This window comes from Pristis pectinata, chromosome 3 (assembly GCF_009764475.1).
Source record: "Pristis pectinata isolate sPriPec2 chromosome 3, sPriPec2.1.pri, whole genome shotgun sequence".
In the NCBI taxonomy this organism is placed as follows: Eukaryota; Metazoa; Chordata; class Chondrichthyes; order Rhinopristiformes; family Pristidae; genus Pristis; species Pristis pectinata.
The window spans coordinates 81,811,372-81,825,666 of record NC_067407.1 but is presented as its reverse complement, the minus strand read 5'-3'; the positions used below and the strand labels follow the sequence as shown (position 1 = coordinate 81,825,666).

At 38.2% G+C, this 14,295-nt stretch overlaps 1 protein-coding gene across 1 annotated transcript in view; it reads right to left on the bottom strand.

Annotated features, from left to right (window-relative positions):
• Positions 1-14,295, bottom strand: part of cfap61 (cilia and flagella associated protein 61) — a 127,354-nt gene that overhangs the window by 72,785 nt on the left and 40,274 nt on the right. Inside the window, exons 13-15 of the mRNA XM_052011226.1 lie at positions 7,476-7,553; positions 4,452-4,658; positions 3,394-3,522 (exon numbers count right to left, since the gene is read on the bottom strand). Coding sequence (XP_051867186.1) covers positions 3,394-3,522; positions 4,452-4,658; positions 7,476-7,553 — 414 coding nt within the window. The remainder of the gene's footprint in view (positions 1-3,393; positions 3,523-4,451; positions 4,659-7,475; positions 7,554-14,295) is intronic.

The window sequence follows — 14,295 nt, the reverse complement described above, 5'->3', positions numbered from 1 at the left end:
TCCTGACATTTTCCCCTATTTCAGAGGTAGATAATACTAGAGGACACAGATTTAGGGTAAGGGATAAGAGATTTAAAGAGGATCTGAGGGGATCACCTAGATAACATAGAACATAGAACAGTACAGCACAGGAACAGACCTTTCAGCCAATGATGTCTGTGCCAAACATGATGCCAAATTAAACTAATCCCTTCTGCCTGCATGTATCCATACCCCTCCATTCCCTGCTTATTCACATGCTATCTAAAATCCTCTTAAATGCCACTATCATATCTGTTTAAACACCACTATTGTATCTGCATTCATATACCTGGAATATACTGCCAGAGAGAGTGGTAGAAGCTGATTTTCTGACAGCATTTAAGAAGTTTCTGGACGAACACTCGAATTACCTAGGCATAGAAGGCTACAGGCAAAGTGCTGGAAGATGGAATTAATAAGATAAGTGCTCACTGGTCAGCATGGACATGGTGGGCCAAATGGCCTGTTTCCATGCTGTATGACTCTATGCATCTATGATTAGCTTAGAAACTGACACTGCAGCAAAGTCTAAGGCCTTGGAATGGCAAGCTTATGCAGCATTCAGAAGATTACTACAATTTTCAACTACTTTCCTGATGAGTGCTACAGGCCTCCTTCAAAACAGTTCAGGCAGCAGAAACACTATCTCAGCATGCCTTCTGTGCCTATGTAATGTCTATCATTACTTTCATTAAATGCATGCTGCCCAGGACTTGTATGGGTTGGGTACCGAATCTATCATGAGAGATGGTTAGTAAGTGTCTTGTCACTGAGCTGGTGTTCTTTGGTTTGCCATTATGGTTCAAATGCAACTACCACAGCAGACTGCCATTTGAATGAAGACATTAGTACTGTTGCCAGGACACCAGCATTGGACCATATGATTTGCTGCCTTTGGCCAAATGCTGACTTGATATTGAAGGAGTGGAATCCCTTTTGCTTCCAGTATAGGGTAGAACTTACATAATGTACAACTATGTATAGAATGTGAACATTGGCACATTGTATAGTGAGGAAGTCTGCCATTCTTACAAAGTCACTTGCAAATTAAATGAAGTTGACTCTCTTTGTACAAAGAGTTTCAATGATCCCTCATTGTGGTAAATGCATGAGAACCTGCAAGATCTTGTGAATATCTCCAGTTCCAGCCTAAAAGGAACTGGGTATGTGGATGTTCATGTTGATGCCCTAGTTTGAGGATGCAGTTCCAGTTAGAAAAACGTCAGATTTCAACCAAGTTGTCTCTTCAAAACTGCAAATACCTCAGTATTTCTTCTTTGTTCTTCCAGAGAATTCCTCTCTGAAGTCTTTGGGTGGATATAGATGTCACCTGCTCATTCAACCATGTTATACTCCATGGAAAATGTCAAGTAGTGCACTATTTTTTTAGGAAGTGTCAAGCACTTCTGAAGTTACAAATCAACCAGAAGCAGCGAATAACATGCACTTTATTGATGAGCCCTTTAAATAATGCTTGTTGGAAGTCTGATTAACAGTTCAGCATGAGTATTTAAGAGGGAACATTACCCAGTATGTGGAACTCCAAAATCTCAGCACAGTCATCAAATCAATATTGCCTGCTGATTGAATTCATGAAACGCTTACAATGCACAATACCTGATGGGCATTCAGTGCACATGTGTTGATGTCCAAATCAGAATTATGCCTGGCACTACCTGCAAAACCAGGGACTCCATTTGGGTCCTCCAAAGTCTCTTATAGAACTCACAAACAGGTGACAATGAGTCCAATTTTAACTTGGAATCTTTAAAAAGGGTATTTTCCATGAACACCACTTGTGAGAGATTACACATAATTATGAATATGGATCTGGTGCAATCTCTCACACCACTTGTGAGAGATTACCCCAGATCCATATTCACAATTATTAATTAATAGTTCTGTGGCTGTAATAGAAGTGTTTCCTGTGTTTCCTTCCCGCGTCAATGAATACTGTCAACATTTTCTTTTTGGTAGTTTGGAAGTACTTTATTTCATTCCCCTTTGTTTGTACTTACATTCATTTTGTCATATTATTATATCTGTATGTCACACAGACGTACCATGAGCTAGAACTGGCATGCTGAATTCAGTGAATATTCTCCTTGCTGTTTCTCCATCTGAATCCCAGCCATCCATTTAAAGTCTCTACATACACCAGTCATTATATTAAATTTTTAAAGTAAAGAAACACCTGTGAAACTTTTGTACTCAGAATGGTGGGGCATATATCTGGCCCCATTCTTCAAATGATCATGAGATTTTCCATGCAAGCAAACCCTTTATAATGATGATATTTCCTAAGGCTCCATTCAAATATTTGTTTGGGTACTAAAGTATAGTTGTGGCACTCCAGATATTGCACTTAGCTGAATCTTAGTATTCTTGATATTTTACTGGGAGATGTATTGTTTATATATTGCTATCTAAATAATTCTTTTTTAAAAACAGGTTAATCATTTGGACAGTAATTCAATAAGGCAAAGCAGTTTATTGACCAAGTTAATTAGAAAGGTCTTTCTCATGAATGGAGACTACTGTCTAGAATTATGACTATGAATCTGATTAAATTTGTCAGTTAGAAAACAGTATGTATTTTAACAACAGTGATTCCTGAAAAACAAAAAGAAAAACAAGCAAATGGCACTGAATTTTCAAGAGTGCTGTGTTATTAAAGTAATAATGCTATGTGTTGAACTTAGAAAAGAAAAAAATTTCTGGAGTAAAAATGAGTGTATTAAATTGCACTGAAACTTCCATGAAAAATGATTTGCAATAAGGAGAGAAATGGTAATTCTATAATAGACTTTACTGATGTAACTACAACATATTAGAACTAGAATGAAGCTCACCAACAGTGAGACCTGTAGATGTTCACAGAATGGGGGCTAATATCATCAAAATCTTACTGCATTTACATATAGATTGCTCACCTATGAGTGTTCTGATCATCACCATATGGTAAAGAGGTAAGACACACAAGTTTCACAGGAAGAGCAGTAAAATGCAATTAGTTAATTCTCAGTGGTGTGGTGAAGATACAGAATTGCACAAAAATATAAGCAGGAAACCATTCTGCCTATTCAAGTTAGTGTTACCAGCCAGACTGGTTACTACTGCAACATCATATGTCAAATATGTAAATGTTTCTAGATGATAAAAGGATGAACATTGATCTCTGTACCATTTGTTAGTGCTGCTGAATATACCTATATACAGATTCCTCAGGCATTGGTATTCTAATTCTCTTTTTTGCAAAACAGTAGTTAGACGCCAAATTCTCATGAATATGAACAGCACAACCGCATCCTCTACGTTCCTTAACATTGGCTGTCACAGTGCCACATCCTTCCTATATTTCCTATCACCCACCTTATCCTTTGTGATTCGTTTTGATGGGGCATTAATGCCAAGTTGTTCTAATGGATAGATAATCTGTCGCCTCCGGCGCACAGGAACAAGGAAGTGAAGGGCAGATGTCAGGGAATGTGCGTGTGGACTCTGCAGCTGGAAGTAAAGGTTTTTATACTTACTTCATTGTAAAGCACTGTAAAGTTACACAATTAGTTTCACAGTAAATAAATCTGAAATTTACAAATTAGAAGCAGGAGAAGGCCACTCAGCCTCTTAAGACTACTCCGCCATTCAATAAATGTATGGCTAATCTAACTATAACCTCAACTCTACATTCCAGTTGAGCCCTGATCATTTTTTATCTCTTTGCTAGTCAAGGATCTACCTACCTCTTCCTTAAAATATTCGAAGATTCTGCTTTCACTATCCTTTGAGGAAAAGAGTTCCAAAGACTCAAAAAATTTTGCCTCATCCCTATTATAACTGGGTGATCCCTTATTTTTAAATAGTGACCCATATTCTACATTCTCCCACAAAAAGGAAATATCCTTTCCAGGTCCATCCTATCAAGACTTCTCGGGGTGTATGTTTCAAGAAAATTTAAGCCAAACATTTAATGTATCACAGATGTTTGGGAATAAATCTTTCAATATAATTGTCACTGATGAACTTAAATATGATGCAGGCATAATGATATTATAGACTATAAAAAACTACACACAGAAAAAGGTAAGCTCTGTAGCACTAGCAATGTAAGGCAGTTTCTAAATGGAAAGTAAAATCTCTATGCCAATCATAAATCAGTCATTTTAAGTCTAAAGAAAAATCAGAAGGATCTTTAGGTAACTTTAATATTGTATTGACAATATTTTAAGATCATTACTGTTTATACCTGTGTCCAAAGTTATACATCATAAAACAATTCACCAAAGTGTGTGACTACTTTTTTTGCAGAAAATATACGCATGGAGTGGAATGTTTTAAAACAAAGAAGTACACTTTTTTAATATGATATATAAATAATCTATAAATATTACAATATTTTGTCTGTTAAACATGATTTGGACATTTTTTACCTTATTATGTGACGATCTCGGATAAATAGGGTAGTAAAGACATGACTTTAAAGTGATCCGAAGTATCTCTTTGAGAAAATGTCGGGTATAGTGGTAGAAAATTGGGTTTAAAGCAAAGTGATAAAGATGTCCATGTTCTTCACGTTGATGGTGATTAAAGTAGATGAAATTTTCAATGTTATAGTGTGAACGGATATATTCGATATCCTGCAAAAGCAAAAAAGTGATAGTGAACAGAAAGGAAAATAATGTAGACAAAAATAGTAATGTCATGATTTTGAGCACCACAATTTAATATGCGGATGAAAATTTGAAATTTAACTACTGCTTGTTTTGTTGTATATAAGGCAATTTTTTGTTCGTTTTCCACTAATCCGTAACTGCCATGGGGAAGGTGGTGGTGAGCCATCTTCTTGAACTGCTGCAGTTCTTCTGATGAAGGTACTTGCACAGTGCTGTTGATTAGGGAATTACAGGATTTAGACCCATCGACAATGAAAGACTGGCAATATACTTCCAAGGTGGGATGGTATGCAACTGGGAGAGGAACCTGCAGGTGGTAGTGTTTTCAATGCATCTGCTACCCTTGTCTTTCTTGCTGAAAGAGATCATGGGTTTGGGAGGTGGTGTTGGAGCAGCCTGGGCAAATAATGGCAGTGCATTTAGTAGATGGTACACACAACACCACAATGCACTGGTGGTTGATGGGATCAATCAAGCTTTGCCCTGGATGGTGTCAAGCATCTTCAGATTTGTTGATTCTACACTCAACCTGGCAAGTTAAGAATATTCCATTATACTCCTAACTTGTGCCTAAGTCATTTGCCACAGGATACCCAGCCTCTGACCTGCTCTTGCAGCCACAGTATTTATGTGGATAGTCCTGTTACATTTCCGGTCAATGGTGACTCCACAGGACTTTGATAGTGGGGAACACAGTAATGGCAATGCCATTGAATGTCAACAGAAGGTGGTCAAATTCTCAATTGTTGGAGATGAGCACTGCCTGGCACTTCTCATCTCTGACCCTATTTTGGAAAGAAAGTCATTGGTGAAGCAACTGAAGAAATATTGGGCCGAGAACACTACCCCAAGGAAAACCTGCAGAGAAGTCCTGGAGCTCGGATGATTTACCTCAGATGATCACAACTGAATTCATTTGTGTGAGGTTTAAATCCATGGAGTATGACTCCAACTATTGGAGGCATAGATATTGTGAATATTGATATCATCGGCAAGGTTTGATCAATAGAAATGCAAATCAAGAATAAGTGGGAAAAATGACTGAAGTGGGGCTGATTTTTATACTTTGCAATATTTCCTTCTATAAAAGTTGTTGCATTATATTATACATATACATCATATTAGCAATGCATCTGGATTTCCCAATGTAAAATGGCATAAAGAAGCATTTTACTTGATCCAATCATAAAGCAACAAACTGCAGATGCTGGAAATATGAAACAACAACAGAAAATGTTGGAAATCCTCAATAGGTCAGGCAGTTCTGATGAAAGGTTATCAACCGGAAACATTAACTCTATTCCTCTCTCATAGATGCTGCATGATTGTTGAGTATTTTCAGCATTTTCCATTTTTAAAACAATTGGTTTATGTCAAATTTCTTGAACTGATATCCTCCATGTAAATGTTACACGACTTTTACTGTGCCTCTATATCCTTTTTACAATATGAAGACAAGAACTATTCAGTGTACTCCAAATGTGATCTACCCAAGATTAAGTATGAGCTTAACCTTCTTGATTTTCATTTCTATCCTTGGTGCTTTGTTTTGCTGATTAGAACCTTATTAATCTGCATCGTTACTGTTTACTGATTACTGTTTCTTTATTGGTCAGTCCCCCCAACTCTTGTAGACTCTAAGCAGGACATGGTTTCCTTATTCTTTCTCCCAAGCAATTACACCTCAATTTCCTATATTAAAATTTATCTTTCAATTAAATGCCCATTCAGCACATTTATGGATTACATTTTATGAAAAATTTAATTACAGATGTAACCAATTCTTAGCAGTGATAAGAAACTGACAGTAACAGAGTAATAACAGATATTTAAGTAAATGGATATATAACTGTTCATTGATCATGTAGAATAGCTTGGAACCACCGCTGAGAGTTAAAATGGCCTATAGATGTATATTTGAGCATTCAATATAACCATCAATGTAAATTATTGTAAGATGTACATGAAAAATAATGGAAGTAGGTGATAATCATTGGCCTTTCACCTCAGTGACCCCCAGATCAATTCATTGAAATAAATTTGTGCAGACTCAATGTATTTTCTTCCATTTTTTTCTCAATATCATTAACATTTAACGAATGCTGGCCTTCTATTATGTTACATTATGCAAGAGTGTTTATTCTCCATAGATATTCTGATTTTAGGGCATTGTGCTAGTTCCAGTTACCAGGGGATAAAAGTGAAAGGAGATCAAGAGAAAAAAAATATTTTCGACTGTCCAACTGGGTGTAGATGTTCTTTGCTAGTTTATCTGTAATACTGCATTTATTTGATCAGATACAATTTATGAAAACTCCATCTATCAGGTCAGTTGCGGTAGTGGAGGTCAAAATTGCATATTATAGATTTAATAGATTTCTTTGTCAGTAAGTTATAATTGCTACGCATTTTTAAATTAATCATATATTTAAGATCCATCAGCTGAGATGTGACACATTAAACGGACAAGCAGGAGGAATGTAGCCTAGTAAATATTCAGAACATTGCAAAAAAAACTTCCAGAACTCCATGGAATATATAACCTTTGACATTTACACAAGCCAATAATGACAATGGTGGTTATCATAGGAAATGCTCAAGGTAATAAGCTATATATCAACACATCTGAACCTTTTCTCCATAAACTTTTCAAAGTGCAGCATCCACAAATGTACTTATATAATAATAGATCTTTAGAGATCCCAAATACTGATTTACTTATTTCACTGGTGGATAAATAGTTAGCATGTCTTTATTGACATTTCTAAAAGTAGTCAATACCTCTTCATTCCTGATGATGGCAACCCCCACAATTTCTGATAAAACGTCAGCCACGATTAGCTGAATCAAAGTTCCATCCTGACAAAATAAATAACAGAATGTAACATGCCACGACTAATTAAGCTCTAAAGTAAACAGAAAATAACCCAAACTTTTGGGCTGTAATATAGTTAAAAATTTGAGGTGGATGAAAATGACAAATTCGAAGGGATTTTGACCTAACTAATAAATCTGAAGTAATGTGAATTACATTAAAATAAATAAGGTTCTCAAGCTCCTTGGCACTAATTGATATTTGATTTACTGTATCTGAATTTCTGATTAATAGGAGTAAAATTCCTGTCAGACAAACATAAATTCCATCAGCTATATCATTTAATATGTAGGACAAGAAATTGTCACACTGCAAGACAAATTTCTATTAAGAAATGTTCAGAAAGAAAATTCAGAGACTTGCTGCACACTGCAAAATTAGCAGATTTTCTTCTTAAGTCCTGGTGTGTCTGAGGCACTAACTCATGGAGATGGCCAGAACTGCACAATGGAAATATACGCCTGGATGCTACTTCTGTAATTTTTGTCTGTGCACGAATGGCTCACAGATGGTATGGGCCTTTCACATAGAAGCAGACCTTTGCAGTGCATGCGAGTACTGTTTTATTGTTGCTTAAAGACAACCTGCTTGACAGGCCATAGAGATTCCTGATGAAAACTCACTTCAGTTAAATACTTACCCTTCGTGGTGGCTCTCTACATGCTGTGATGCTACCCCACCCTGATGGCAAGTCTAACACATGTTCCCTAAACCCTGTGTAATACCCCGAGACTCCACTCCACCTCCTGGACCTCTCTCCCTTACACTTAATCCCTTCCCTTATGATAACTGAAACAGACTTGTGACTGATCTGTTTTCCTTTGTGTATTATGCACTGGGGGAGAGCACAAAGGACAGGTCTTGCATTGTATTAATTGTGAAAGTCCTGACCTCTAAAGCACAGCATCTTGTGTTTTATACTGAAGGATTTTGCTGCAACACATCTTCAAAATAATACTTAATGGCCTGTTATGCACCAAACAGACAATTCACTTTTCCAATGCTTATCTTTATTTAAGGTGAAATTTTACTCTATTACTTAGCCTTTATTTTATCATCATAATGAAAGAATTATAGGTCCAGCAATTGCAAACTCTAAAATTTAATTCAGTTGCAATTGTACTGATTAAAGATTCAGAAATCAGATGCTTTTAGTGTTTAATTAAGGTAATCTAAGTAAAGTTTATTGAAATAACAATTAGTGCCTTGAAATCTGAGTGCACCATAATGATCATTTTGGTTGTAGGTCCTCCATTGAAAATTTCACCAGAGTCTTAAGAGCAAAGAGCTGAGGGACTGGGCTTTGCATATCTTCAGAGTTTAAAATGTGCCATTCAGTTTGAAGATGATGTGTTCTGGTGCTCCCCAAGGATCAGTGCTGGGCCCACTGCTCTTGAAAATTTACATTTATAATTGAGAATCTGGAATCAAAAACACATCTTCTAAATTTGCTGATGTGAGTCGGGGAAAGTCATTACTGAGGAGGATGGGAATAAATTATAAAAGCAGAACAGGCAACTAATTGTCAAATGAGGTTCAACATAGATAAATGTAATACATTATATTAGGAAGAATATTGAAGCTACTTGTTACTTTGAAGGTGTGAGTTTAGATGGGGCAAAGGGACAAAGTGACCTTTAAGGATAAATACAGCTATCACTAGCAGTTATGCCACAGGGTTACCAAGGCCATAAAGAAAACAGCAAACCAACTATTAGGGTTTATTTCTAGAGGGATAGGATTGAACAATAGGGCCGAGGACTGATTCTTGGGGAACACCGCAACCCACCTTCTTCCATTTGTGAATAGCTAACCCTTCCTCCAACTTTCTGCTTTCTGTTCTGAAGCTAGCCAGTCATCTATTCTGCTTTGTTCCCTTACTCAACATTCTCTGACGTTTATTAGTCTATATTGGACCTTTCTGAAGGCCTTTTGAAAATCTAGGTTAAATACATCAACTGCACCGTCTACTCTTTCAGTTACCAAATGGAAATCTCCTTCTTGCTCTTCACCATGAACACTGAATGTCACTCTCTCACTCCTGATCCTCACTCACCACCACCCTAGCAAACCTTAGCTTATATGGTATGTGAGCACTGAACAAATCCATTTGGATGATGTCTGGTTCATGACTGAATACCTGGCAGTACGTGTACCTTTGAGAAGTAGGTGTGATGGTTGCAAAAGCATCAACTATGATGTGTGGGGGTCAGGTACAGCAGCTAGTGATTAAAATTATTAGTGGGCTCCAACCTATTGCAAATACATCCACTCCAGACCTATTGACAGTATTCTATTGCCAAAATGGCTGTTGCAGATCAATTTTCTTCCTCATTCCTTCATAAACATCAAACCGTTATTTTCCTTCGTCTGGCATTTCCAGTTCCACTACACTAAATATCCAGGCCAGTTTTCTCCAAAGCACATGATGAACTCTGGATTTACTTCCACTGACCAATAAATGTGCAGTAAAAGGGCTGAAATGAATATATCTTTCCAAACGTACAGTACATGAGCAGGTGACCATTTGCAGTATATTTACACATATGTGGGAAATGGGGCTACCTCCACAATCAAACCTTCCATTGTGGCTTTGGATTGACCAACGCCAGTTTCTTGTTTTACCCAAGGGCTGCCTGCCACCTTGGTTTGCCTGCCTTCATACAGACAACAGGTGAACCCAGCACCTGTATTTGCTCCAGAGTCAAGACAGAGTGACTGACCATTATTTATACAGCATTAATTAAAAGCAAGTGTTAGAGTTGTTTGCTTGCATATTGATGTTACAGGTACTGGCCAGACTTGGTGGGCCTATTGGCCCCGAACGATCAGCTGTCACTGTTCACATATGGGGAATAATTGATGGCAATTGCATGCTTGGGGCTTTAACAGAATTGGGATCAGAGATAGGGTATGTATTGTTTGTAATTTTACAATGTTTCCTAGATTCTGGAAAGGTCCCAGGAGACTGGAAAGCAGTTCATATAATGTCCCTATTCAAGAAAGGAGACAGATAGTAGGAAATTCTAGGCCATTTAGAAAATGATAATAGAATCAGGCAGGCTCAACATGGTTTTATGAAAGGGAAATTGTGTTTGACAAGTTTATTAGAGTTATTTGAAGATGTAATAAGCAGGATGAATAAAGGGGAACCAGCATATGTAGTGTACAGGAAGTCCCCGGGTTACGAACAAGTTCCGTTTTTGAGACTGTTTGTAACCCGATTTTGTATGTAACTCGCACATGCGCACTTGGCCTGGGGTTGGGCCAAAGAAGGTGTACCGCCGCCGTGATAGGATCAGGGGCTGGGCCCGCTTACAAACCGACCATGAAGGTCGACCACGAAGGTTGGTTCGTAAATACGTGTGTTCGTAAGTCGGGGACTTCCTGTATTCAGAAACCCAAAAGGAATTTAATAGAGTGCCATATTAAATTTACTGCACAATGCAAGAGCTCATGAAAATGGGGATAATATATTAGCATGAGTAGAGGAATTGGCCACATAACCAAAAAGAGAATCAAAATGAATTGTTTCATTTTCAGGCTGGTAAGGTATAACTAGTTGGGAGCCAAAGGAATCATGCTGGAACCTCAACTTTTTAACTATGTACCTGAATGGTTCAGATGACAGGACCAAGAATATTTTAGACTGATTTGCTGATGCTACAAGGAAAGGAGGGAAAGCAAGTTGTGAGGACGACATGAAGAATCTGCAAAGGGATATAGAGAGGTTAAGTGAGTAGGTGAACATTCGGCAGATGGCAGATGGCGTATAATTTGGCAAAATGTGAGGTGATACACTATGGTAGAAAGTATAGAAAAGTAGTGTTACGGACTCAGTGAAAGTCCCTTTAAGATAGAGAGTGTGTGTGTATGGGGCGTGCTTACGTCAATAGAAGATAAAGGACGTAATGACGTTGTTGAAGAAGTCAGAAGAAGAAGAAGAGAGAGAGAGAGAAGGGAGAGAGACACCAGCCTGCTTGTTTTTCTCTATCGATGGATGAGAAACAATAACTGTGTTTGCCACTGAAATCCATGTATGGAAGTTGGAAGTAATCCGGTGGAGTTCACTTTGTTGCTGACCTGTAGAAGGAAACAGGTATTTGTGTGTGGACGACCACGGTTCGGATGCTTTTCGGGGTGAGGAAGTCACTACCGAGTAAACACTGAAGTGTCGTTTGGGTTCCATCGTGGAACATTTGGATTTCGTATGTACTCTCTCTATGTTTTTCTACATCTACATCTTATCTTCAGACAACGGTGGTTGTTGAAGAAGCCCTTGCTCATGTTTCACCTTATGGCTTGCGGAACTGAACTTTAAGAACCATTCCGGAACTGGAAGTTTTGGACTTTGTCACACACACACACGAAGAGTTTAGTTTTGGGGTTAACGTTCGAGGTTTAACATTTTTGAATTCTAACATACTAACATTTTTACTTTTATTTTACGTATTATCATAAGTAGTGATTAATAAAATAGTTTTTAACACTGAATCATGCTCAGTGTGTTTCTTTTGTTGCTGGTTTGTGACAAAATTGGGGGCTCGTCCGGGATCGTTCCCAAGGTTAACGAGTGTCGTCTGGGATTGTACCCCAGATTGACGAGATTTGTTCGAGATTCAATCCAAAGATTTTTGAGGGAGCTCTGAAAAATTCTTTTTTTAATTGGCTTGTGTGTGTGGAAACCAGCAGCAATGGATATTAAGGCATTTTTGGAGTCACCAACCCAAAAGGGATTGGAGGTGGCGAAAAAGGATGATTTGATAAAGATTGCTACAAGGCTAAACCTTACAGAAGTAAAGCAGTCTATGAGAAAGGCAGATATTCAGAGACTGATAGCTGGCCATTATGTGGAAAAGAAGGTGTTTGAGAAGGAAGTGTTAAAACAGTTTCCTGGCAGTGAAATAGCAATTTCTGAGGCACAGGTGCAGCTGGCAAAGATAGAGGCTGAACGAGAACAAACCCAGTTAAAGATAGAAGCTGAACGAGAACAAACCCAGTTAAAGATAGAAGCTGAACGAGAACAAAAGAGATTAGAGGCCGAACGAGAGCAAACCCAGTTAAAGATAGAGGCCGAACAAAAGAAACTAGAGGCCGAACAAAAGCTAACTCAGATGAAGATAGAGGCTGATCTAGCAATGAAGCAGATGGAATTGAAGAAGATGGAGCTGGATAACGAGGAGAAAAAGAGGCAGCATGAGTTACAAATGAAGCGTAGGAGTTCGGAATCTGATTCTGATGATGGTTTTTCAGCCAGCAGGGAGGTTCGATTAGTCCCTCCGTTTGAAGAAGATCAGGTTGATCAGTATTTCCAACATTTTGAAAAGGTTGCTGTGAGTTCAAACTGGCCAAGGAAAGGATGGGCTCTTATGGTACAGAGTGTGATTAAAGGTAAAGCTCAAAAAGCTTATTCTGCTTTGTCTGTTGACGATGCAGCTGATTATACCAAGGTAAAACAAGCTATATTGAAGGCCTATGAATTGGTCCCTGAGGCTTATAGACAAAAATTCAGAGACTTGAGGAAATCTGCAGATCAGACTTATATGGAATTTGCCAATGGAAAGAGAATATGTTTTGAACGATGGTGCCTGGCTAAAAATGTAGATGGGGATTACGATAAATTGACAGAATTGATACTGGTGGAAGACTTTAAAAGATGTGTTCCAGCTGAATTAACAACATATTTAAATGAAAAGGCAGTGGAAACTTTACAAGAAACTGCTAGGTTGGCAGATGATTATGCTTTAACCCATAAATCAAAATGGGGACAACCTATCAAAAGAGTTACAAAGACAATCCAGGTAAACCAGAGATTAAATTAGGAGGTAATCAAAAAGGAAAAGATGAAAAGAAGCCAGGGCTGGAGAAACCTGTTGAGCGTACTTGTTATTACTGTAGGAAACCTGGCCACGTGATATCTAATTGTGCCCTTTTGAAGAAAAAGAAGGAAGCTGGGCCCAATGCTTGCTTTCAGGCAATTAAAAATCAAAAAGGTTCAGGAGATGCTGTTAAAGATCAGTCCTTGCAAGAGGGAAAAGCGGAAAAGTTGGAGGAGGTGAGAAAAGAATTCCGTTCGTATGTATCAGAGGGTTTTGTTTCACTGAATGATGAGTCACCCCAGGTGCCAGTGAAAATTCTTAGAGATACTGGGGCTAGTCAATCTCTCTTGCTGGACAGTGTTTTAAATTTTGGTGAAGAAAGTGACACTGGTGAAGTAAATCTAGTACGAGGCGTTACAGGTGAGACCATGTCTGTCCCTTTTCACAGGGTGATTTTAAAGTCAAAGTTCGTAGAAGGACCAGTCGAGATAGGGATAAGACCTAGTTTGCCAGTGGAAGGAGTTTCTTTGTTATTGGGAAATGACCTTGCAAATGGAGAAAGTGATCCTGTGGTACGGTTAACAACCAAACCAAGGATTGATGAGTCTGAGAATGATCCAGATGTTTACCCATCATGTGCGGTGACTCGAGCTAGAGCTAAAGAATTAGCCAAGACAGACAGTCCGGTGCAGTCTGATGTAGTTCCTTGTGACAGTCCTAAACAGGAAGAAAATTTTGATGCCTTATCTGAGACTTTTCTGTCTTCACTGGAGGATCAACATCCTTATAGTGAGCCTGAATTTAAAAATTTGTCTTTGTCGAGGAAGGATTTTATGGTGGAACAGACAAAGGACCCTGAGTTGACAGAATTGAAAGAAAAAGCACTCTCATGTGAGGAGATTGAAAA